The following is a 24,584-nucleotide window of genomic DNA, read 5'->3' as shown; positions in this document are numbered from 1 at the left end:
TGTTTGTCTGTTTGAAGGAAAAGGCAGTATAACCAGTCATTGTCTTTTTTTTTCCCTTCTCTGAATCCTGTAAAGTACTTTAATAAATGTAAAGTTAGCATTAACTTTAACTATTTAAAGAATTATAAAGAAATTCCCGCATTGCTCTTTATTTCACAAGATTAAGAGTCTGATATGTAGTTATTCATTTGCAGCAGCAATTTTAGGAAATGCAGACATCTGGAAATGGAAAATGGACAATAAATAAAAACATCTTTTATTTGCATGAAGCAATAACAAGCAAGCAGACTGCCTCTTAATCAAACTGTTTATGTATTAAATATATATTTTTATTCCTTCTTTATTGTCTTTTTCTTTTCTGCCTATCAACAGGTGACGTTGGGTGGCACGCTCATTGGAATCGGTCGGAAGACCTCGGATTGCCAAGGAAACACAAAGTACTTTCGCTGCAAATTCTGCAACTTCACGTACATGGGCAGTAATTCCTTGGAACTTGAACAACATTTCCTTTCCTCGCACCCAAACAAAGTCAAAACACCGCCAACCACACCCCTGCTGACCACAAATAACCTGGCAACGCACGACAACCAGCTGAAGGGACGGAGTCAAGCCTTAGACGGGGCCGAACGAGTTGCGGTGCGCGCAGAGGACGACTCTTTGGTCGGGTACTTCATCCCAGTTAGGTCTTGTTCGGATTCATCGGGCTGGGTGGGGGAGGTTGGTCGAGGCGCCGTGCAGACGTATTATTGGTGTAAATCCTGCAGCTGGAGTTGCGAGTGGTCGGGGGGTTCTGCAAGGCTTTTAGAGCACTATGAGCAAAGACACAAAATGAACACCGGTGGTACTACGAGCCCCAACAACTCTAATCCTGGTGGGATCGACAGAGAGCGAGAAAGAGGAGGAAGGAGAGATGGAGGAGAGAGAGACCAAATGGTATCAAAAGGCCGCAAAGATCAGCCATCCAACCTCTCCAGCACCAGCCAAGGTAATGAAGATGTATTGGAGCGTGGCAGTAAGATGATGTTCGTTACTGCTGGTAGATTGTATCTGCTTAAAGCGAAGATAAATGATCGCCCTCAATAAATGAGTCTTCTATTATTGTTTGTGGTGCTTGTCACCTCATGTTTGTTTGCCTTGATTATCATAATAGAAATTATACGTGATGATATTTGAATTTCTGCCCAGGTTTTATTTACTTTTGTTCTGCTTTTTGCTCCTAGGAGACCCAAACAGCAGTGATTCAGAAGCAGTTGTGACCAGTTATAACTGTCAGTTGTGTGATTTCCGGTACTCCATGGCCCACAGTGCGGATGTGATCGTAGTAGCACCATTACTACTGCACTACCAGCATAACCACTCCATCCACCGCTGCAGCATTCAACACTGCATGTATTGTCCACAGGGTCTCTGTCAGCCACAAAAACACCTAGGGGAGGTGAGATAAATAAAATATTGAAATATTTATTTGCTTGTTTTGCTGCCTGCTTGTTAATTAGAAGGAAAAAAAGAGCTGTTTTGCAAGCAAAGGAAAAATAAAATGTAATATAGGAACAAGTGTAAAGTTAATTGTTCCAATTTCCTGCCTAGTTAAAATTCCCTTGCTTTCCTCAGTCTACCCACGCATTCTCCCCTCCCTCCTTTTGTGCCAGCTGCCAGCAGTTCTGTTGCAGCTGTTAAAAATGCAAAAAGGATGGTTAACATCCAAAATTGAGGGTGGCATCATTTACTTAATAATGCACATTCATACTGGTACTGCTGGCTTCCACTTCTTTATTAGATTCATAGAAAATACACGGCTACGCCACAGCATCAAAACGAGATTCTTCTTATATCGGCAGTAATCAGTAAAGAATTTGAAGGTTCAAACCACTTTTGCTCTTACCTTTTTTTCTAATTTGTTTCAACAGGTATCCCACCCATTCGCTTGTCGGAAGCCCACCTGCCCCAAATGCTGTTCAAAGTTCCCTCAACTCGCCAAACAGCAGGACGCCATTGGTTCAAAACCTGCTGTCACCACCTCACCCAGCGTGACTCCTCCTAATCCTAGAGGCGACCACAGTGGGATTTCTGGTTCTACTTTTCACCCCTCAAACCCCGCCCATCCTGTTGTCACACAAGGTATTTGGAGGCATATGTTATTTATATATATATAACATTTATCGGAAGCCTGATTCTGGAGCTTTTCCAGCATGACCCTAAATTCTTCGCTTCTTGCTTCTGATTGGTCCCGCTTTCCTGTCGTAGGCGTCACCCACTTGTGTGACCAGTGTGCATTTGCTACCACTGACATTGACGTGTTGCTGCAACACTATGAAAGCTGCCACAACCTGATCAACCTAAAGGGGGCTCCCCCACATGTCAAAGCTGAGGAAGAAGCTGCGGGAGACAAGGAAGGAGGGCGAGGAGGCGCAGGAGAGAGGGAGTACTCATGTACAAAGTGTCACTTCATTACAGAAGTGGAAGAAGAGATTTTTAGACACTACAGGTGAGATTGCATGGTCATTATAATTGTGTTATTTGATAGGATGTATTTTCTTCCCCCTGCCTAATAAGCTAATAAGCTAACAGTGCCCCAGTTGATCCCGGGAGGAGACACAAATCCCTTTGGGGTCATGGTAGGGGGGGCATCTGACTTAAAAGAAATCTGCCAATTCAATCAAACATGCAAAGCTACCCCCTGTGGCCCTTGTAAATAAGAGAGCAGCCAAAGGTAGCTTCTTGATGATGTTTTTTTACATTATGTAGTGTTTTTTTCTGCAAGGGTTGAGCCATTCAGTTTTCCATCTTTTTCAAAAATCTGTGCTTTTTTTTTGCCGTGCATGCAGTCAGTTAACTTTTTAAGACATAGAATCTCATACAGATCGAGTATTTACTTTGATTGAATTCATCATGGGGAAAAAAAAGGCAAGAATCTGAAAAATTTTGTTCAAGTTAGGTGCAAATTCCTGTGTTTTGTTTCAGACCCCTGCGATTCTTCCTTCTTACACTCACTTATCAAGTAAATGTTCAGTGAGAGGAAAAAAAGAAAGAAAATTGTACGCTTAAGTTACTCGCAGACACCATGTTGACATTCTCACCTGGAAGCTGCACAGATATGATCACATATTTATAGCCCGTGTTGCAGATTTTCAAACTGATATTACACACACCCGTCTGTGATGAAGTCCATGAGTCGAATATCTATGAAAGCACCATGTTGTGGCTTATGGGCTGTTTTCTCGAGGGGCAAAAGGCTTTGGCCTTACGTTCACATTAAAGTTACTCCATGTCGTACATTGCTGGAGATTAGACGACTTAAGACGCATTCCTCTTTAAATGCACCTTGGATGCCTGTGAAGCCAAAACCCCAATATTGCAACAAGCTTTACAGTCTTTGACATTTCACCCACGTCTGCTCACTGTCTGAAAGTGAGTGGTCAGAAAGGTCCTATTGAGTTTGTCTTGCACTACGTGAAAAAATAAAGTAACAAGGTCTTAATCAAAAAATGAAATCTAGGTTTCAAAAATATTACATTTGTCTCACACTGACAAGTGCAAGAAGGATTTAAGTTTCCCTGAAGGTGGGAATTTTCTCTTTTTATTTGCACAGGTAAATGTATACACTAAATTTATATGTATATTTTCTAAAAAATACCAAAAACTCACTTTTACAGGCTGTAGAGGCTAGACTGGACTCCAGAGCCAATCCTGTCTTCTAGATTCAGATTTAGTGACAGAAAAAGATGAAAGGATGAGTTGGGGTGGGGTGGGGTGGGAAAAAGTGGAGTGGCGTGGGAAAGCTGGGCCCAAAGACACAAAAAACTGGAGATAGTTGTGTGGAGATTTGCAGTTACTAATCTACACTACTGATCGGAATGTTTTATTATATGTTGTCACTTGGCATTGGTATCTAAATCAGGCTAAATTATCAAAGAACAAAGTATCGATAAGCTGTGATTGTTTCTGCTGTCAGGGTTTTAAAACAATATGCTGCACTTTCTTTATTCCCATGAAGAATGGAGATCCTCCTCTCTGAGCCTGTGTGCCTGGGGCAGAGGCAGCTGTCACTCCCTTTAACTGCAGCACCATGCAGCACACACAGGCACAGGGCCTCAAACTCTTTTTAAATGTGGTTGCTCCTCACGAGAAGTGATGCCAAAGACAATTTCTTTCCATGCGAGGGCAGAAACACAAGCAATATGCGAAGATATTAAATGCAGAGGAATTCAGTTTTCGTCTGCCTAGCTGTTAGTTTTTCTGTCGTTGCCTCAGGTATGTTATGGATACTCAGTGTGTGAGCGTAGAGCCCACACACTGAGATAACTTAATTACACGAAATTGGATTGATGATAAAGCGCACCCTGTGTGTTAAGCTACGGATGGATTCATAAATTCAAGCGCAAATGTTCACAGGAGTATCTGAACGGTTCTCAGTTAGGGTTTTAGAGCACGCACATCGGGAGCACATTCAGAGATGAGCCTTTCCTCAGTCAAAAACAATGCTGTCGCAGTTTGCGGCTCGAGAACTTTTCTCTTTTGACAGCCTGATGAGAACAGCAGATGGCAAGGACCGAAAGACGGGAAGGGAAGAAAGAAGGTTAGAAGAAGGAATGTAAGAGGGAAGGTGAATGAAATACAGAGAGAGAAATTCAGAGAGAAGCGTGACAAAGCAGAGTTTGCAGGGGATTTAACAGTTCATTCACGTCCTTAACAAAATCTAAGCCCTGAATCTTGGCGCTCAAATCAAATAAAAGTGAAATAAAGCCAGAAAGTTTTATGCTGCATCTAAAAACAACCATTTTTTTTTTTTTTAATCTGAAGGCCAAGTCTTAGAAAACAAAAAGCAGCATGTAATTATAGGGTGTTCAGATCAAAGGATGCTGCTGTGTAATGCAAAAAAGATTGTCAGCTGAGGGAAGCCAATCAATCCATAAGTTTTATAGATAAACTCTCACCTAGCTGCTAATATACACCTTAAGTACAATCTGATGGCTGACAGTGGTCATGTTAAAATTACACCCATAGCAGCCAGTCACACAGGTTCTTTACCCACATATCAGATATATATGTATTGGTCCGGGTAGAGCCAGTCACAGTAAAAAGGATTTTGTCCACAAATGGGGAGCCAACCAATGGTAAAGCCGCAGTGGACTACACTCACCGGTCATTTTTATTAGTTACACCTTGCTAGTACCACTTTGGACTTCCTTTTGCCTTTAAAACAGCCTAAATTCCGGTGTGGAAACATTCCTCAGTCGACTGCACATCCTGTGATCCGAATCTCCTCTTTCAATACATCCCAAAGAAGCCATTTGAGTAGAGAAGATTTATTGTAATTTTCAAGTTTGAGAGGATTTGAGCATTGATACGATGGGTTATCCTGCTCAAAGGAGCCATCAGAAGATGGGTACACTGTGGTTATAACGTGATGGCCAGCCTGAACCATTGCTACAAGAGCCATGCTTTCCATCCGAATGTTGCAGTAGAAATTGAAACTCATCAGACGAGGCAACATTTTTCCAATTTTCTCTTGTCCAATTTTGGTAAGCCCAGGTGAATTGTCACCTAGGTCACCTGCTTTTAGCCTGCAGGAGTGCATTCAGAGATGCTCTTCTGTATACCTTGGTTGTAACAAGTGGTTATTTGAGTTACTTTTGCCTTCCTATCATTTTGAAGCAGTCTGGCATTTTCACCTACAGCACTGCCACTGATGGGATATTTTACATTTTTTCAGACCACTCTCTGTAAACCCTAGAGATGGTTGTGTGGGAAAGTCCCTGCAGATCAGCAGTTTCTGAAATACTCAGACTAGCCTATGTGTCTCAACAACCGTGCCACATTTAGACACTCTTAAATCACCTTCCTTCCCCATTTTTGTTCCGTTTGAACTTGATCATTGGCTGATTAGACATTTGCATAAACAAGCAGTTGAACAGCTGAACCTAATGAAGTGGCTAGTGAGTCTACAAAACACAAATTGTGCTTCCGGATGCTGCAGAGTGCATTGCTATAATAAAATATTTGGAGAAAAAAAGAGACTTTTTTTCCCACTGTCTCGCTGTTTCTTTACCCTACTGATGGAACAATGCTGCCATCCTAAAGGAGTCAGAAATCGGAATTTCAGAGTTCCAAGTCAGAATTTGAATCTGGAACTCAGACTGAGGGGCCCCAGTAAGTAAGAGTTAACAATCCAAGATGGCGGCATTGAGCGTAAACATTAGCAAAACTATAAAACTTTGAATCTGTGCTGGCTCTGTTGTGTATTAACTCACTATAACTCCCCAAATTAGCCACATGCACAGCACTGGTCAGGCTCAGTCCACGGATTCACAGTGCCAGATTTATCAAAACAAGCTTTAGGACATGATTCTAGTGCAAACTAGAAACTGTTTATTACAAATGGATAAATTATTATTAAAATACAGATAGAAGAAGCATATTTTTTATGTCTGCTTCAACATTTCCCGTAGGAAAGTAGTGTTAACAGTGACAGACCCAGTAAATGATGAAATCAGTAGGTATGCCAGTCCACGTGTGGATGCTGATGATAAATCAAGGCTGCTGTGTCGTTCAGCATCTGGAGACATAAGTCTAATGGACACACTATATGCTTTTTCATTCACACGTTCTCACAGATTTCTGCAAATATTTCAGCCTCTGTGATCTGCTAGAGGTGCAGACCTTTTATATATTCTTCAACAGCTAATAAAGGGAGAAAGAGAATATGAGGCAGGATGATGAATAAGATAAGTTTATGTCAGAAGTATATATTTATTTCTGTATTTTCACTTGCTGTTGTATAGAAATCATGCATCAGACGTACAAGACAGCAAAGAGGAATACATAGAGTATTCTGAGAGGTTATATATCGGGACGTATTGTAAATGTTTGTGTGGGTCTGGATCTGCAATATCTTCTCATTGTTTTCAAATTCACGCCTTAAATGTTTTGTTTTTGTTTTTTCCTGGATGAGGAAATATTATGGTAGGGTTCAAAGCAGAAACCAGAGGATGCGAGTCGCAAAATGGAGAAAAATGACTCTGGATATGCTTTTTTTCCCCTGTTTTCAGTGACTTTTGGTCCGTGTTTATTGTCTGCTATTGTAAAACCCTCACTCTGCTGTAATATGCAGCGATAATAACCTACTGGTGGGAAAAGCCTAAAAGAATAAAACAGGCAGTGTTGGGAAAAGCGGTGTTTTCTTATGACATCTGAGTGAAGCAATTAAGCAAGTGTAATTTTGGATTTAAGTGAATTATGTGGTAAATGACGATATTGACAAAGGAATATGAATAACTACAAGATACCAATTGTTAAACTGTGGCCTACCATCATTAATAAATATACCAGCAAAACAATTACATAATCCAAGTGCAGACAAAATGAACAGCTTCATTATTCTGTGAAACATTTATTCATGTGTTGGTATATCTGTCTGTGACAGCTGCGGGGCAAACCGAGCCTGCCAAGGTCCACTGTAAACAACACACAAGTTCTTGTTCTAGATGGTTTAATGCTTTGCTTGTTGGCCTGCACAAGAAGCATCACGGCTGTTGTGTGTGCCAGGAAAAAATCTTGACGCTGTGTATCAGATATATCGCTGGTCGCCCTCGCCAGCAGGAAATGAAGGTGGTTTATTGATGGGCGATCCAGTACATGTCATTCAGATTCATTTATGGTCCTCACGATTTTGAAGTAATTCACTGTGATTTAGTGGGGCACTGAGTCACTTTGTTGGCCTCGAGCTCTGTGAAACTCTACCTGAGTGTTTGGGGGAATTTAGGCAGGGGCAAATGCACTTTAGATTTAGTCAGTACAGGGGGTGGATTTTCTTCAAACTGTGAGTGATGAAAATCCTATTGGAATTAATTGTATTTACATTTTAGAGCAATAGATTCAAACATGAACTGACTTTCTTGTTGCCAGTAACAAAACTAGTTACTTAAGTCTTTCCTCTTACGTTCAGCCTTATTAGTGTTACTTTGACTTCACTGTGACTCATGCACGGTGAAGATAACCACTGATGACGGGATCTCCTTTTCAAAAATGTCATGGTCCTGGGCCATGTGGGCCCAGTATTCTTAGTTTCTTATATTTTTGTATTTCGTTCCTTATTTAGGCCATGTTTCCTAAGTTGTCCTGTTGTGTTGTTCCTTATTTGACTTCCCCTTGTGACTTTTATCCCCTGTGTGCCCCTCTATGTATCTGTGAGCCCTCATCTCCCCTCCTTGTTTCATTTCATGTTTCCCCAGCCCACTATGCCCGCGCTCTCTCTCTCCTCCTGTTTGCACCTGTGTACTTCCTGTTTTACTTTGACAGTCTCCCGTCAGTGTTGTTTACTCCTGCCATGTCTTGTTATGTTTATCTGTGTCAGCTGTGTTCCCATGTGTGGCCACTTCCCCTGATCATCCCTCTTGTGTATTTAGTCTCTGTGTTTCATGTAGTCTGTGTCGCGTCGTCTGTGTTACCACCCCCTGTGTTCCGGATCTCCAGCCATAGCTTTTCCTTAGTTTATGTCCAGTTTAGGTTTCTGTTTGAACTATTACTCTTATGCTGCCCTCACTCTGTTTTGTTCCTTTCATCAGCCAGAATAAAAGGCTCGCTTTTGTTTAACTCCACTCCTGCATCCTCGCTTGTGTTCGCTCCTGGGTCCACCACACACATTTCCGCACGGTCTGCCTCCGCAGACCGTGACAAAAAAAATCACGTCTCCGATGTGACTTGCAATGCATTTGTTCAGAGAAGGTTTGAGCAACTCAAGAATAAACTGCTTATTTTTGCAATTAGCAGTATTACTTTATGGTTAACATAAAAGCAAACAATATGTACTAGTGTGTATTTTAATGCTGAATATTTTGTTCCTTCTGAAGGTCCGTTTTGTATTCATGAGTAATTTACACCCTGCTCTTTTCTCTCGGCAGGCGTGTCCACGCGTGTTGTCGCTGTCGACGTTGCGACTTCACGGCTCCAGATTCATCAGCCCTCCTCGACCATTTCAACTCAGCTCACTGTCACGACTCCTCTCCCTCGTTAGGCTCATTCACGACAACCTCCTTGCCCACCTCACTGACTCCTTCCCTAACACTCTTGGCCAATGGCTGCTCAGCGCCTTCTACTTTAGCCATTAAAGAAGAGAGCAAAGGGGATATCCGCCTCCTCTACTCCCTGGCGCCGCCTGAGGGACGGTTGGCCGAAGGTGGCAGAGAAGAGGCAGGCGGGCTGGTAAAAAGTGAGGGTGTTGAGGAGAAAGAAAGAGAACGGGAAAAGGGCTGGGTTCTTGGTGAGACAAGAGGACTGGGGGAAAGAGGGGGTGAGCAGGCCCACGGCTTACTTTGGGTGCCTAAGGAGCGAATGGGACCTGAAAGAGGTGCAGGAAGTGGGAGCCCATCTCTTTTCACCTCCCCACTGTCGCTGTCTTTTGTCCCAGCCAATCACGAAGTCTCACAGCAGAAAAGAGGCGTGGCCTCACCTAGCATGGTTTACCTGGGAGACACCAAGTCATTTTTGGGAGATACAAAGTCCTTTTTGGCAGATGCCAAGTATGGAGGAGGGAGACCAGGATCAACCGCTTCAGGTGGGGCTGGAGCTGGCGAGAAGCAGAGCCAGATGACCCCCCAGCAGTACACAGGAGGAGGAAGTACTGGTGGTGGTGGCGGAGGACAGGAAGGGAAAGGAGGAGCCAATAAAGAGGAATCCCAGTCCTTGCTAAGGGTAAGGTGGAACATGCAAAAACCCCCTGCTTTTCATCTCATTCTAATGAGATGAAAATCCTTTTTCTTTGTCTCATTTACACCCTGACTTTTGCGTGTAGCTCTCTGAATGGGAGCCTTTGTAGCTAGGCCTCTGTAGCCAGATCCTGCCTGCTGAGAAGCCTTAGTTATCAGGGACCTTCTATTAATACACTTTCATCTTAAACTCATCTTTCCTTTCACTCAGATGTGAGGATTAGATCTCATGCATTGAGCCCATACACTGTAATCTTTTATTCTTCCATCATATTTTGAGGGCTTAAGCAGATTTGGGTTGGCTAGCAGAGTGTGTACCCAAATGCTTGCGTGTGTTCATATCTGTCCCTGTGCATATGATTCCATGACATCATTTCCTTTCCCATAGGCGGCATTCATCTTCTTTAAAAAAATTGAACTCACAACAGTGAGAAAACCACCCGCTGCTATGGAAACGGGGAGGAAAACTGACAGTTCCCATGGCTACCACGTGTCAGTCAGCTCCCTCACCCTACTTTGTGGACCACAATGCTTTTGACTTCACAGTGATGTCATTGACTGGCAGTAACAAACTGTGGTTTGCCTGCACCACAGAGCTTATTGGCTATGATCACATTAGATCAGAATAGACTGAACTTTCTCTCTCTCTCTGTATATATATAAGTATGAGTTAGTGTGTGTGTGTACGAGTGTGTGTGGTGTCAGGGTTTGACTTGGGGCTGCGTAAATAGTAGTAGTGAGTGTTAAAGTTGTGTTCTTAGTGTGTGTACGGATATGCTGCTGTGTGATTCGAGTCCATGGGCCCTTTGTAGGACTTGGGGTTTGGCCTTTTGGATGTGTGTGAATGTGTGTTTGTCTGTGTGAGGTGTTGGCAGTAACTTGGCAGGCTGGGCAGGGTGGGGCAGCAAGAGGTTTACTCATTATCGTGGGTGGGGCAGTGTGTCTCTGTGAGAGAGTGGGAGGCTAAGACTGAAAGAAGGAGGCACAGATAGAGAGAACATGCGTGCATGCGTGAGAGAGAACAGTGGAAGATTAAGATAAAAAGACGTAGACGGGAAAAGTCAGACGGAGATAAGAGTATAACAAATCACTCACCCCTTTCTTGCTTGCTCTTTATGGAAAGAGCAGCTAGTCAAGAAAATCTTTTCAAAATTATAAATGTACAGAACAAAAGGAGACTGGTCAATACAGATTTGTAAATTTGGCGAGCACGTTTTTCACTTTCACTCTCACTCAGTGTTATTCTTAACAGTCTGACAGTTTGACATGTATGCTTATTTTAGATATTCACTAATATTATGAAATGTTTTTGCAGAGTCAAATATTCACATTTGAGGCTTTTTAAATCATCATCGTTCCATCAGGATGAATATTATCTCTTTTTTCCATTATTGTATACACATTTCCTCCAAAGCTATGGATATAAACCATTCATCCATTCATTTAGAGGGGGGTCCACCCTGGACCCTGTGACTGCAGGGCCATCACTGAGAGACACACAACCATTCACATTCACATTCAGAGGAGGGCATTGTGGTGGAACAGTGGTTAGCACTGTTGCCCCACAGTAAGAAGATCTTGGGTTTGAATCCACCATCTCGCTAGGGCCTTTCTGTCGAGAGTTTCCATGTTCTCCCCGCGTCTGCATCGGTTCTCTTCAAGTACTCTGGCTTTAGAGACGTGCAGTTAGTGGGACTATGTTAACTGGTGATTCTAAATTACTCAGAGGTGTGAATGTGAGCGTGAATTGTTGTCTGTCTCTAGATGTAAACCAGTAGTTCTCAAACTGTGGGGGTGATGTCGCTCGTGGCGAATAGAGTCGCTGCTGTGGATGTGAGGCAGATAAAGTGCTTAAAGCTCTGTATGGGCAAATGTGGCCTGTGGCTTAAAGTGCGTTAAGTGGTCAGTAAGACCAGAAAAGAGCTGTATAAATGTCAGTCCATTTCCAGGCCTGAAAACGTCTGCGAACCGCTCACTTAAAAAACGATTTGGCTGCTTCAGGTTTGCAATGGCCGACCCATCAGCAGGCCAGTAAGGGTAGCAGCTCATTTTAAATATCTTCTATGTTTTGTGAAGACCAAGTTTCGTATGAGCCATCTCTGACTGTTCCATTTGCATCTGTGCTGCCTATGAGAGCCTAAAGAAAAGAGCAGATGTTTACATAAACAGACAAAGACCCAGAGTGAATCTTTGAAGATGAAAACAACTAAAAAAAGAATAAAAGGAGATGAGAAACAAGCAGTTTATTAGAGACGAAGCTGAACACGACTTGTTGCTTAAGTAGCTTCATAAGGTATGGCCTTTTCTTCTTCCTCTTCTCACTGCACAGTAATTATTCTCAGTTTCCATGGCTTGCACTGACACAACATAAATATGCCCGGCACACATAGACACATGGGCTGGAGTTGACTCATCACTGGGCGGGGTGAGGGAGGGGCACTAATGCAAAAAAAAAAAAAAAAGAATCAAATAGCTTTGAACACACACAAAAACAAACTTTTGGTGTAATTTAAATGTGGCATGTGGACTCAAGAGGGCAGAGTCTGTTAAAAATCCATCCAAAATCCAAATAGTTCAAGAGGAGGCGGAAGGCAGTGATGGAGGGATGCAGGGAGTGATTTAGTAGGGAGGAAGTATATGATTAAAACCCGGCAAATATGGAAACAAATGGCCAGTCATATTTCATCCCAACCTGTGTGCGTTTGTGAGAGTGTGTGCATGTGGTTCTGTGGTTTTTGTATGTTTCCCTCATCCTTACTTGTTCTTTCTACTGTCCGCTGCATCGATCTGTCTTCCTCCTCCTTTTTCCTCTCGTTCTTTTTCTTTCATTTCCCTTCTTTTCCTCAAAGGACAGCTCGCCCAATACGCGGGGATCGATACACACCTCACGCACACAAAAGCCATCAGACGTGCACAAACGCTCCCACGCAGGTGTGCACTCACACATACACATAAAGAACCCACAGTTCTTAGTATTCCGGTTTTGTGAGGCTTTTTGCTCGGTGGAGGGGAGAGAATATTTTCTTTTGAAAGCCCTGATCTATAATTGCCGCACAGCATTGCCTTGTTGAGACATTGGCCCACTATTGGCTTTGTTTTCATAGTGATTTATTACATTGAAGACATTTTCTCAGTCTGAAATGTTATTTTCTAGCTGTTTTACTGACTGTATGAGACAAGGATAGAAAGCGAATGAGGTTTAGAGATGAAATTAAGCTAAAAGCTCGGTTGATGTTTGAGTTTATAAATGGAACGAGGCAGACTTTGAGTAATGGCGGTTTTTCCAGTTAAGTAGGGCTGAGAAAGGTTTGCCTCCGAGCCAAACATATGTGAACATATGTAGATATACCCGAACATGTGTGACTCTGTCCAAAACGTACATCATCTAATAAATTCCAGCTTGTGTTTCCGAGGGGAATTCCACCTCAAGGACGACACGGACTGCATAAATGCACATAAGCAAAAGAAAGTGTGGATTTGGCCTTACAAACACAGTGTGGTCATATTGCAGTATTGAAACACGGGCATTTGAGGTTTTAAAAGTCCCATGCGTGACATTCAATTCCATGTGAGAGACAGAGAGAGAAAATAGAGAGACCGAACTGAGAGAGATAAATGGGAATGTGTGCTTTCAGCAGATCAGAGAAGAGTTTCATTAAAGTTTCTCTCGTTTACATTTCTGCCCGATGGAGCTAATTATGTTTAAAGGACGCACACGCTCACACGCGCTCGCGCACACACACAGACTAGACACACACACAGACACAGAGCTGTAATTCCATAAAGTTCTCATTACTTGGCTTTCAATTTTCTTTTATCCTTTCTTTCTGTTTCTTTCCTTCCGCGTACATTTCGGTGTACACGTGTGTCTGCGTGCTTACCCCTGCTTGTGTACTTAATTACGTGCATTGTGTCTCCATTTGCATTCCGAGCACTTGTGTGTGGGCGTGTGTGTTTTGCGAGGAAATTAAAGCGTGAATTTAACTTATTTTCTTTGCTGATAATTTAGCATCCCTTTATATCCACTACAGGAAATTATAGAGCTTATGTTTGAGTCAGTGTGTGTGTGTGAGAGAAACTGTGTGTTTGTCTGAGCCTGTGCGTTTGTATTCTTAATGCTTTTTAAAATCAAAAACTGAGTAAAAATTGTGTTCTTTGACTTATCTGTGTTATCTGAATATTATCTTTGTTTTAGAGCTTTTTTTGTCACTGTGCTTTTCGCTCTCTACAAATACCCCTCAGAGTGAACTTCAAATTGCCTTTGATATAAAGATATACTTTACCGTTCCTTCTCGAGAACTTGTGTACCTTTGTTTACCTCATGGAACATCCCTTGAGAGTCGAGAAAAGTACTTTAAAAAGTGGTTTCATTTTAAAGCTGGAAAACTTGTCTAGGAGGTGAGAAACACCTGAACAACCCTGTTTAGTTATAAACCTATCCAGTCATTGCCCATTGTTTTCTAGCTGGATGCTAGTGGACATTCTGGTTGTGTGCATAACCCTTTTGTATATTTCCCTCCCTGTTATATGTCAATAAACAGTGTATCTTGTGGCCAGTGGTTGTTGCTGCAATTGCTCACCTCAAAGCTCACAGTAGTTAACATGAAGGTACCCCTTCACTTGTGCCGCACCACAAGTTCCTGAATTTCACCGACAGACGATGGTTTTTGCACGCACATCGCTTCTCCTCTCTTCCTGTGTTTACGCCACCTAATTATCAACAAATTTCACCAAAGGTTAGAAAAAGGAACGTGTTTGAGGCTAACAGCCACTGACAAGTTTTACATATCTCGGTTTCTATCACATGTTTATGTAAAGTACAGAACTCTGCAAAAAGTCTTGAGACGCCCACTCTTTTTTTATATTTCGCTTCCAAGGAGTCATCTTCTCTTTTCGTTTTTTTAAAGTCTTGAACAGTAGTTCTCCAACATTTCTGAGAATCTTTCAAAGTTTTTCTGTGAAAGCAGCACATTAGTTGCTTTTCTAGTCCTTGCACCTGAACATTTTTTGAAGAATGTTTTTTTGAGCGATGCATCTGGTACTTCAGGTGATCCCTCAGCTGTTACCAAAAGCCGTAAAGTCCAAGTCGAAGGGTGGCTGTCAAGAAGCCATTTTTAAGGAAAAGCTGAGAAATGCCAGTGGCAACAGGTCTTGTGTGATGAATCCAAGGTTGAAATCTTTGGATCGTCATAAATATGTACAGAAGCCGTCGTAACCAAAAGTGTCTACAGCCACCTGTAAAGCACAGTGGAGGTTCTGTGACGGCTTGGGGCTGCATTTCAATCAGTCGTGTTGGGGATCTTGTTATGAACGCAGAAAAGTATCATCAGATTTCGATCCACCATGCAACACCATGGCGATAAATGCAACAAAACCATTCCCAGAGCCCAAACCTCAATGTTATTAAAGCAGTGTGGGATCATCTTGACAGAATAAAAAGGACTAACATTCAAAGAAAAGCTATAAATGTCCTTCAAGAAGCTTCAAGAACTATACTTTCTTGTAATACTTAGAGAAATGACAAGAAAGCTGCTTAAGCGAGTTCAGAGAGTTCAGACAGTCACATTCAAGCTGTTAGAATCAAACAACTGTTTTTACCTTATGTACTATATTTTCATAGATGTTTGCACATATTTCAATGAATTGTTACTCAAGACACACAGCACAGTACTGTATATAGGTCAGTATGGTTCAGATTCCTGCTCTGATCTTTTCAAATTATTTCATAATCCTGGCAGTGTACAGTAGGCAATATTTAGTGTACAGAAAGAACCCTTTTGATGTTGGTTAGTTGATTTCTTCATTTATCGACGCATTCGGCCATTGCTGAGGCAGCAAACTGCATATCCGACCCACTGCTTCAGTACCGGCTGACTATCGACAGGTCCAACAGCCATTAAACATCAATACAGCAGTTGAGAGGGGTCTAAGCTCAAAGGCACATTTTTTTTTCCTACAGACATCCTAACAAAATTCACCTCATAGACGAGGCTGCTCTTGTGCACGCTTTTAGCATCCTATATACCGTATTTCCCGGACTACAGAGCGCACCCGAATATTAGCCACACAAGCTAAAATCAGGGGAAAATCCTGTTTTGTACATACATTAGCCGCACCTGACTAAAGGCCGCAGGCGTTTCAATGTTGACTTATCATATGTAAGAGAATATGCACAAAGGGAATTGTCAGGAAAGAGATGGCTGTTTGGAGACACACCCCTTTTATTAATATTTTGAAAAACAAGTTATGGGTACATATTTGCATAACCTTTTAGGTATATGTACAAGTAGCGGTAATTACAAGTAGGAAACATGTACTGTGCTTCATAAATAAGTAACAAATGTATTACATAACAATAACCTACAGCACACCAGAAAAATAGATTCGGACTACCTTTTAGGCTCAGGTGCAGTGACACGGCTTTAACAAGAAGAAAAGTCAGTCATTCACCACCATCTTCCTGCCCACTAAAACCACCAAAGTCCTCTTCTCCAGTGTCGGATACAAACAGGCTCAGGATGGCTTCGTCATCCACTCTCAGCTTCTTTCCTTCGTTGTCACTTTCAAAACCAAAGAAATCCTCATTGTCAGTGTCAGAGTCGAACACCCTCAGAAGGGCCGTGGCGGTGTCCTCCTCTCCATCATGCAGCATTCAGCCCTTCGAAATCCGTTGGTGATCATTGATGTTTTCACACTTTTCCACGCTGTCAGATTCCACCGGTGGAGTTGAGCATAACTTGCTTTTCGCATTGTTTTTCGCGCTACTTGTACGGCACTATGTTGTCTGGCGGATGGACACGTGACCAACACACCACTCTTGAACCCCGATACTGTGTGTCTGATCACATGCCCTTCCGCCAGGCAACGTAGTGCCGTACAACAGCGGAACAAACAAAACAAATCGTCTTACGATATGACAAAAATCATGGACAATCCATAGAAAAGCCGCACCTGACTAAAAGCCGCAGGGTTCAAAGCTTGTGGAAAAAGTAGCGGCTTATAGCCCGACAATTACGGTACTCTATTATTGGAAGGGTTAAAAGAGCTGCGTTCGCCGTGTCTTGCTGCAGTTTGTGTGCGTTGTGTGCAGATGTGTGTGCGTGTAGGAAAAAGGAAGACATACTAATATTCATCCATTCTCTCTCTTGCCCTCTCTCTCCCTCTCGCTCTTATACACCCTCACACCAAGTTGTCTCTTCTGGGCTGCTCGGTTTGTTTGTGTAGCAGTCACATTTCCCATCAGGACACAGACTCAAATAAACACAGGCCATGTTGGAAAGAAAAAAAACACAAGTGTCTGAGTTTCCGTCTTTGTGTGTGTGTGTGTGTGTGTGTGTGTGTGTGTGTGTGTGTGTGTGTGTGTGTGTGTGTGTGAGGTAATGTGCCTAGTGTATAAAACCCAGGCTGTGTTTGGCGTAACAGAAACATAATCGGACAACCTGTTTGCTATAATTTTTACCTGCGTGTGTTTATGTGTCTGTCTGTGGAAACAGTGGCCTTTACGCTCATGTGTGAGCATGTGCGCGTCCCTCATGTGTGAGCTGCGCGCCCGTCCGCTGATGGGAATGTTCGTGCGTGTCACAGTTAAAACCAGTGTGCGGCTTTATGCTGTGTGACAGTTCACAGCGGTCTCATTGTCTGCTAGGAATATTACATTTAGCTTGAAAAACAAATTACACCATTTTAACCACATTTAGACCCATTTTGGGTTTTCCACACATGTCACGCTCGCACACGCACATTACAGCTGACAACATGCGCAGTTCGAAGGTGACAGCTTGGCATTTTTGGCTCGCGTAAATCAAGAATTTGCCTTGACTCGGTGTTGGCTCGTGTTCGAATGGTAATCCTCTGTTTAGGACTGTTTTGAATTGTCTGATTGACTAAGTCTGACTTGGGTTAGAAGGGAAAAAAAAATCTGAAATGTTTCTTCTCAACCTGCTTGCCACATCACACCATTTCCAAAAGCGTAAAATCAGTCAGCAGCCCTAGAAAAGGACGCATAATTGACTTTATAATCACAGGATTTGGCAGCAAGGTTTAGACTTTAGATTAGTCAGAGCTTCCTCAAATATGACATTCAGCCTCCATCCCATGTGCCTGACATGTCTCATTTGCTGAAGTGTCCTTGACATTGAATTATTATTTGCTCCAGGGCTGCCATATGTAGCTGAACTTCCTGTTAAGGGGAAGCAGCGAGATAAGGCACTGATCCTTCTGGGGTATTAAGAAACACTTTCCTGTGATTGTATGAACTTTACTGGCACTCAGTGAATTGTCCTATTTATTACAAACCACACCCCTCTGGCACAGCTTTAGGAAAGCCATTAAAACAATTTGGATAATTTTAGTGTAGATTTCGATTGATTTGTTTCTTTATTTATATATTTTTTGCTGATAAAGCAGAACTATACAAATATCTTATAATATCTTATATGTGTATAATATATTCATGCCGTCTGTTCAGATGGCCTCTCGCTGTTGGGAGCATATTATTCGTTCAGGCGCATGTCACTTACACATTGAGCGTTTTCATTGGTTTAGCTGGGCGCCAGTGAAACATGTGTTCCACCCACCCCAGCAGAGAACCAACCAGGTGTTTTTCATCATGTCGACATGGCAACGGTAAAACACAGTGGTTATTTTAGCTCCTAGCTGTAATTTAGACGTTTACATCAATTACTGTTACAATCAACTTACATACACACTACTGGAAGTGTGTGTATGTGCGCATGCATGTGTGGCTATGTGTGTCCTTTTCTATTTCTGTGTTTTTCTGCCATGGCTTGCACATCTAGCCCATTGGTCCTTGTGTGTTTCTCTTTGTGGGGCTCTCTTTCTCTCTCTCTCTCTCTCTCTCTTTCTTTTCCTTCCGCACTCGCTCTCTCATTTTTGGTGTAAGGCAGGAGCAATTCACCGCAGGCTAAGTGTGTGTGCACATATGTGCACGGACATAGACACACACACGTGTGTGTGTTCACACATGGAACCAATATTAAGGCCAGATGTTCATTTTGCTACAACAAGACCTCTACACGCAACTCTAGCCAGCTACATACACACACACACACACATACGCACCAATGCATAGGATACACCAATCTGGCAGCACTTCTGTAATTAGGAAGCTGATTGGTTAGATTAAATGTCCATCTGACCCCTGACCAATAGTTAATTTGAAAACCCTGCCTGCCTTCCCCTTCTCCTCTGTCTCTTGGCTCTGTTGCCTTGCCTCTGCTTTCCTTTCCCCATCTCTTCTTTAAATCACAAGTTCTTCCACACAATCGGCCCTTGTCTGGATAATAGTGAGTGATGCAATTTGACAAATAGGAGAAAAAGAAGCTCGAGAAAATTACGGTAAATAGTTTGACCAAAAGTGCTTCCAGTAAATGACTTAAAGTTGATTGACAAATGACCACTAATGACTTTTTCTCTTTTTATCCACCCAAGTATCTGAGCTCATTAATAAAAGCATGTCTTTCCACAAACACGGAGTAAGGAGCAATAAATTAACATGTAGTATTAGTTGTATTAGTTTTTTTTAACTTTAGTTCTTCAGTTTTTCAGTGTTTTGCAAGGCTTATTCTGATCTCTGCCTAACATGTGAGTTGCCCAGGGGAGACACTTCGCCCATGCATTGTAACAAAAGGATGTGTCTCTTCTAGCGTTCAGACAGGGTGAGGGAACATTACGAAATAACCGCCTATGTTAAAAAGAAGGAGAGAACATTTTAAAATTTGAAAAGAAGTGCAGTACAGATATCCTGCCAAACCCAAAAGGTAATAAAAAAAAATAAGATAAGAGTTCATTCCCACCTACATCTTTGCTGACGTGCGCCAATTACCACTTCGCTGTGACGCGCCCAAACGCTTTAAGTACATCTCGTGTTTAAACACGGAAATCGTCATCACAGTGCCGCACCTAATTCACTGCGAGAAAGCAAGTGGAAAAAGTAGATTTAGAGAAGAATTTAAAAGTGCAGCACCCATATTCATATTCACACCACACAGGTCCACACACAATCAAAAATATACAGTACGCACCATCACACTCTGGCTCGACTAGTCATCTTGACACTTTAATCCACTTCACTTAAGGACATGGAGTCACACCCTGCTCTGGTGTGCGTGAGAGGGAAAGTGAGAGGGAGAGAGTGCGGAAGTGGATGTGTGTGTGTATGTGTGTGTTTGTGGGCAAGTAATGCCATGGCAACCTTGGCGGCCCAAGGACCTCTTGGCGAGGTAGCAAGATCGCCCAGGGCATGTGTGCGTGCGGCCGCCGATTCTCCCCCCCCCCACCAAAAAAAAAAGGTGTGAGTGTGTGCGTGTGCGAGCAGAATGCAGAGATTTTCACTTTTAACTCGTCTCGGTGGAAACTCACATCCGCCCCTGAAGTTATAATACACACTCGCTCAGTGGCATGCATACTTGATAAGGAGTAAAAGCTAGAGAAAGATACATCACTTCTTCTCCTTCCCGCTCACCGTCTCTTTCCCTCTCTCTTTCAGCCTTTGCTCCTCCCTCTTCTTTCTGCCTCCCCCATTGTGTCCCATGTGAGGTCTTCACTCATTAGGAATTCTCCACTAGTGTGTGCATGTTTGTGTGTGTGTGTGTCTGTGTGCTAGTTCGTTTATGAATTCTGCTCCACTGGCATGATGCATCTTGTACACTCAATTTCCCTTAAGAACGTTTCTCTTTTGTTCTCCTTCTCACTCTCTCTCCCTTTATCACTATCTGGCTGTACAAGACAACAGGGCCTGACACAACTCAGCACAGCTTCAACTGTTCCAGACTTGTTTGCTCCTAGAGTGTATATATATATATATATATTGACTCATATTGTGTTCTTGTTGTCCTGTGTAGCTCAGTGGATAGAGCCAAAGCTAAAGACACTGTTGTGTTGTCTGTATTGCTTGTCTTTACAGCTAAGAAGTTTTAGTGAGAGCTGACTGAGTTTGGTCTTCGGTGCATCTGTGGCTGCAGACCTTCACTGGTTTTTTTTTTCCATATGAAACAGATGAGACACTTCCTGTCCAGCTTGAACAGATGTTTGGGGCTTCATTTTCAGTCATTCTCTGTGCACTAAATGGCCACTGAAATGATAGTGTGAACATCATCAGCATGGTATTCACACCTCTGTATAACGGATGTGTAGAACTGTTGCAGTGGATGAAAAATGCAGACACAGAGGGAGCAAAAATGCTTAGAATGTATCAATTCATAGAGCCTCAGGAAATTTTCAAGTCTTCTAATCAAAAATTTGAAACCTCTTGTCACTGAGGTTTTGTGTTAATTAATTCATGAATGGGTTTTTTGGTTTTGTTTTGTGGGTTTTTTTTGAGTCACTTGGAATCTTTCTGCTTGATTTAACTGTGTTTGCATTCTTAGTATTTTTTTTGCAATGTTAAGAACATTGAACTTTTCAATACAAACCCAAAGAGTTGGGTGTAGAAATTCTTGTTGTTATTCTGAAATACATGTTAGCATTGTGTTTTTGTGAGGCAGCTACCATTGCCATTGTGAAATCAAATGCATGGAGTGGGTAACATATAATTCTTAGCCTGCTAATTACCTTGTAGTAACATAAGCGGGTGACACAGCAAAAAGCCTAACATTTCGCTCTGTGTCCTGTCAGTAATATACATTATTAACGTTTTAAATAAAACAGTCTGCCACCACAGTGTCTGTGATTTAAACCACTTGGCCGCCCCTCGCTGAGCCTGGTTCTGCTGGAGGTTTCTTCCTGTTAAAAGGGAGTTTTTCCTTCCCACTGTTGCCAAAGTGCTTGCTCATATTAGATCATATGAGTTGTTGGGATTTTCCTCTCTATGTATTATTGTAGGGTCTACCTTTCAATATAATGCGCCTCGAGGTGACTGTTGTTGTGATTTGGTGCTGTATAAATAAAATGAATGAAATTGAATTGCATTAATTAGCCCCCATATTATATGTCAGGTAATGCCATTAAGAATTAATTAATTGTAATTTTCTTTAAAAGGCACACATAAAGATAAAGTGAAGGAATCAAGAAGTAGACGCAATGTGAGACATCATTTTAATAATATGCATGCTGTGTGTGTGCGTGTGTATACTCTTATTCAAAGATGCGTCATTGTTGCAGATGTTTGGCTTCTGAGCTTGTGCACAGTCACAAATGAATACACACACACACACACACGTGCATGCTGACACAAACATTCACACAGTCCCCTAGTCCCATCTATCCTGTTCCTTAATAGACCAGGTGCAGCCAAACAATGGGTGTGTGGACGCATGCCCCGTTTGTGTGTGTGTGCGTCTTTGTGTCACTGTACGTTACCAATGTGCTCACATGTCCTTGAATGTTTTTATTTTTCAAAGTTGTCTTTATAAGTAGACTTTATGAACATCTAAGGAGGATATATCGCTTCACTAAAATCAATGTCCCGAAGCAGACACACTTTGACTCAGATAGCATCTGGTTGTATCTGCAGTCTGTGTTTATGTTACCCATTAGAGGGAAAACTTAGAGACTGGTCTCATATGTCTTTTCCCACTAGATCAACACAATTACAACACTGTTATCTCCCCGTCTCAGAAATCTTGGAACTATAATTCATCTTTCCAACTGTAACAGAATGGTTTTTTTTTTCTTATGTTTAAGCCAAGTCTGATAGGATTCACTTCCAGACCAGCATTTATTCGTGTATTTTGGGTTAGGTCACTTGGATAAACCCATTTTTGAGGGAAAGTCCTTTCTGAAAGCGGATCCTTGTTATTGCTTTGATCTAACACAGCTCTCTCTCTCTCATAGCCACGAGCCTGGTAGTCAGAGCTTTAATGCGCCAAAAAAAATCGCATAAAAACAACTGCAATTTATGTATTTTTTTAGTCTTCAAAACTTTGGTTTTCCCACTAATTGGATTTTATTCCACATTAATGTAGTAATAATAGCACAGCATTTTCCCACCGTGTTACTTGCTGAAAAGTCAGACAGTTCAAGAAATATGAGCAGTCAGACTAAAGTGATGCATTTTTAAAAAAGTCACACCTTTGAAGAGGAAAAGGCACAGATGCTTGGTAAAACGGTAGCTGCAGGTTTGCATGTGTTTTCTTTCACAGTCTACAGGCAGAGTTTTGCAGCAGACAGTCCCTGTGCAATCAGCAGTTGTAGAAAAAAAAAATCTGCATATTTTTATTGCCTCAAAGTTGGCTGGTTAGATATACTGTCTAAATTGTCAATATATTTTTTTCTCAGTGTGATCTTGTCTAATTTTTTCTCTTTTTTTATTGAAACATTAGTCCTTCCACTTAGTGTCATTGTGTTTTTTTATGTCCATTTTACAACCAAAATAGGAATGGAATTTCTGTTGTGTCATGCTTTATGCTGCAAAAAAGCTGAACCTTATATATAAATATGAATGAAGCGTACAAACACGTCACAGAAACATGCACGCTCCCACACACCTTGCAAACATTTGTAAATGATTAGTATTATGTAAAGCCCGCTATTTTCAGATTAACCAGGAAAGAAGCGTTTCATTACATCAGGACCACTGAGTGAGCAGCAGAAAAAGAAATTGAGCACCAAGGGACACGAGAGTAAGAGTCAGAGAGCGAGAGAGAGAGAGGAAGAGCAGTGAGAGGCAAAAATAATAAAAAAAAAATATATGAGGAGGAGACAGAAGACGCGGGGAGAATGAGGGAAAAAAATAAAGGCAGACAGAGAGAGAAAGGGGAGCAGCTGCCAAACTCTGAGTGGGGTTAAGCATCACCACAAGAACAACCTAATAAGGTCTGAAAGTGTGCACGCAGACACACACATACACACAGACTTGGCCTGTGTTCAAAATCTGTGTTTCTGCAGTAAGCAACAGCAAGCAGTAAATCACATCTGCCCCCAGAGCCTCCGACGCTGAATGCTGTTGTGATGCATAATGTTGAAATCTTGCGGAGGAGTTTTCTTCTGCTGACCTTACACTACATGATTTTTGAAGCTATTTTTGTGGTAGGCTCATTTACAAGTCGAGTAGATTTACACGGGTTGTCATGTGTCTTTTCTAACTGTTACGTCCCTCTAACAAAAAAAACAAACAAACAAACAAACAAAAAAAAAACCACATAGCATTTAATATTCATGGGGGTCTTTTAGGGGAATTTGTGGAAATGTAAGACTACGAAAGCACTTTGCTTTGCTATAATAGGAGACCTGCGGAGGCAATAATAAGAGTGAAAATTGTTATGAGTTTATTCACACATTGATGGCCACAGGATGTGTTGCAACACGAGCAGGTATCCTGTCTGCTGATTTCGCCGCGTTCACCTGCTATCTATCAAGCCACACTTGAGCTCGAGATTGCAATCGCTTTCCTTCCCTGCCAGCAGCGTGTGTGGCCTGTTGTCTATATTTTGTGCCGCATTAGACTAGTTGTGCTGTAATTTGGTGTCTTATATGGCTCTTATAAAACTCTTCAACCTGAAAACTTGCAACGCGAGAGCTTCCGTCTGCAATGCATCATATAGTGGGAACTTTTCCAGGAATAAAAGCAATGACTCATGGCTGTCATTAAACGCAAGGGTTTGAGATTAAATGTTCCCTTTATGTTGTTTAGGCATTAGTTGAGCTAACCAGTTGAAACAAAACAAATTTCTCATGGTTGTAATGCCAATTTCACATAAATTCACTCAATTAAAAGGTAATAGCGAGTATTATTATTTAATTTTTTTAAATAATTTTTTACCGGAGAGGCTGTGGCAGAAGGCTTGGTTGGATTCGTGGGTCCTCCAACCTGTCTATCAAAGTAACCCACGTTTCTCTGTCTGGCAGTCCAATGGATGAGACTAGGTTTGTTGGTTGCCAGGAGAATAGTATGCGTCTGATTGCATTGTGCCACGTGTGAAG

General features: G+C 42.0%; 1 protein-coding gene across 7 annotated transcripts in view; it reads left to right on the top strand.

Annotated features, from left to right (window-relative positions):
• Window positions 1-24,584, top strand: part of trps1 (trichorhinophalangeal syndrome I) — a 125,173-nt gene that overhangs the window by 58,691 nt on the left and 41,898 nt on the right. For all 7 annotated transcript variants that reach the window (XM_082520881.1, XM_082520882.1, XM_082520880.1 and 4 more), the window contains 5 exons: window positions 373-985; window positions 1,221-1,435; window positions 1,908-2,118; window positions 2,245-2,485; window positions 8,901-9,690. In XM_082520881.1, coding sequence (XP_082377007.1) covers window positions 373-985; window positions 1,221-1,435; window positions 1,908-2,118; window positions 2,245-2,485; window positions 8,901-9,690 — 2,070 coding nt within the window. The remainder of the gene's footprint in view (window positions 1-372; window positions 986-1,220; window positions 1,436-1,907; window positions 2,119-2,244; window positions 2,486-8,900; window positions 9,691-24,584) is intronic.

The sequence above is a fragment of the Aulonocara stuartgranti genome (assembly GCF_965226115.1).
Source record: "Aulonocara stuartgranti genome assembly, chromosome: 22".
Lineage (NCBI taxonomy): Eukaryota > Metazoa > Chordata > Actinopteri > Cichliformes > Cichlidae > Aulonocara > Aulonocara stuartgranti.
Note: the sequence above shows the minus strand (reverse complement) of the source record. Positions and strands in the feature narration are given on the sequence as shown.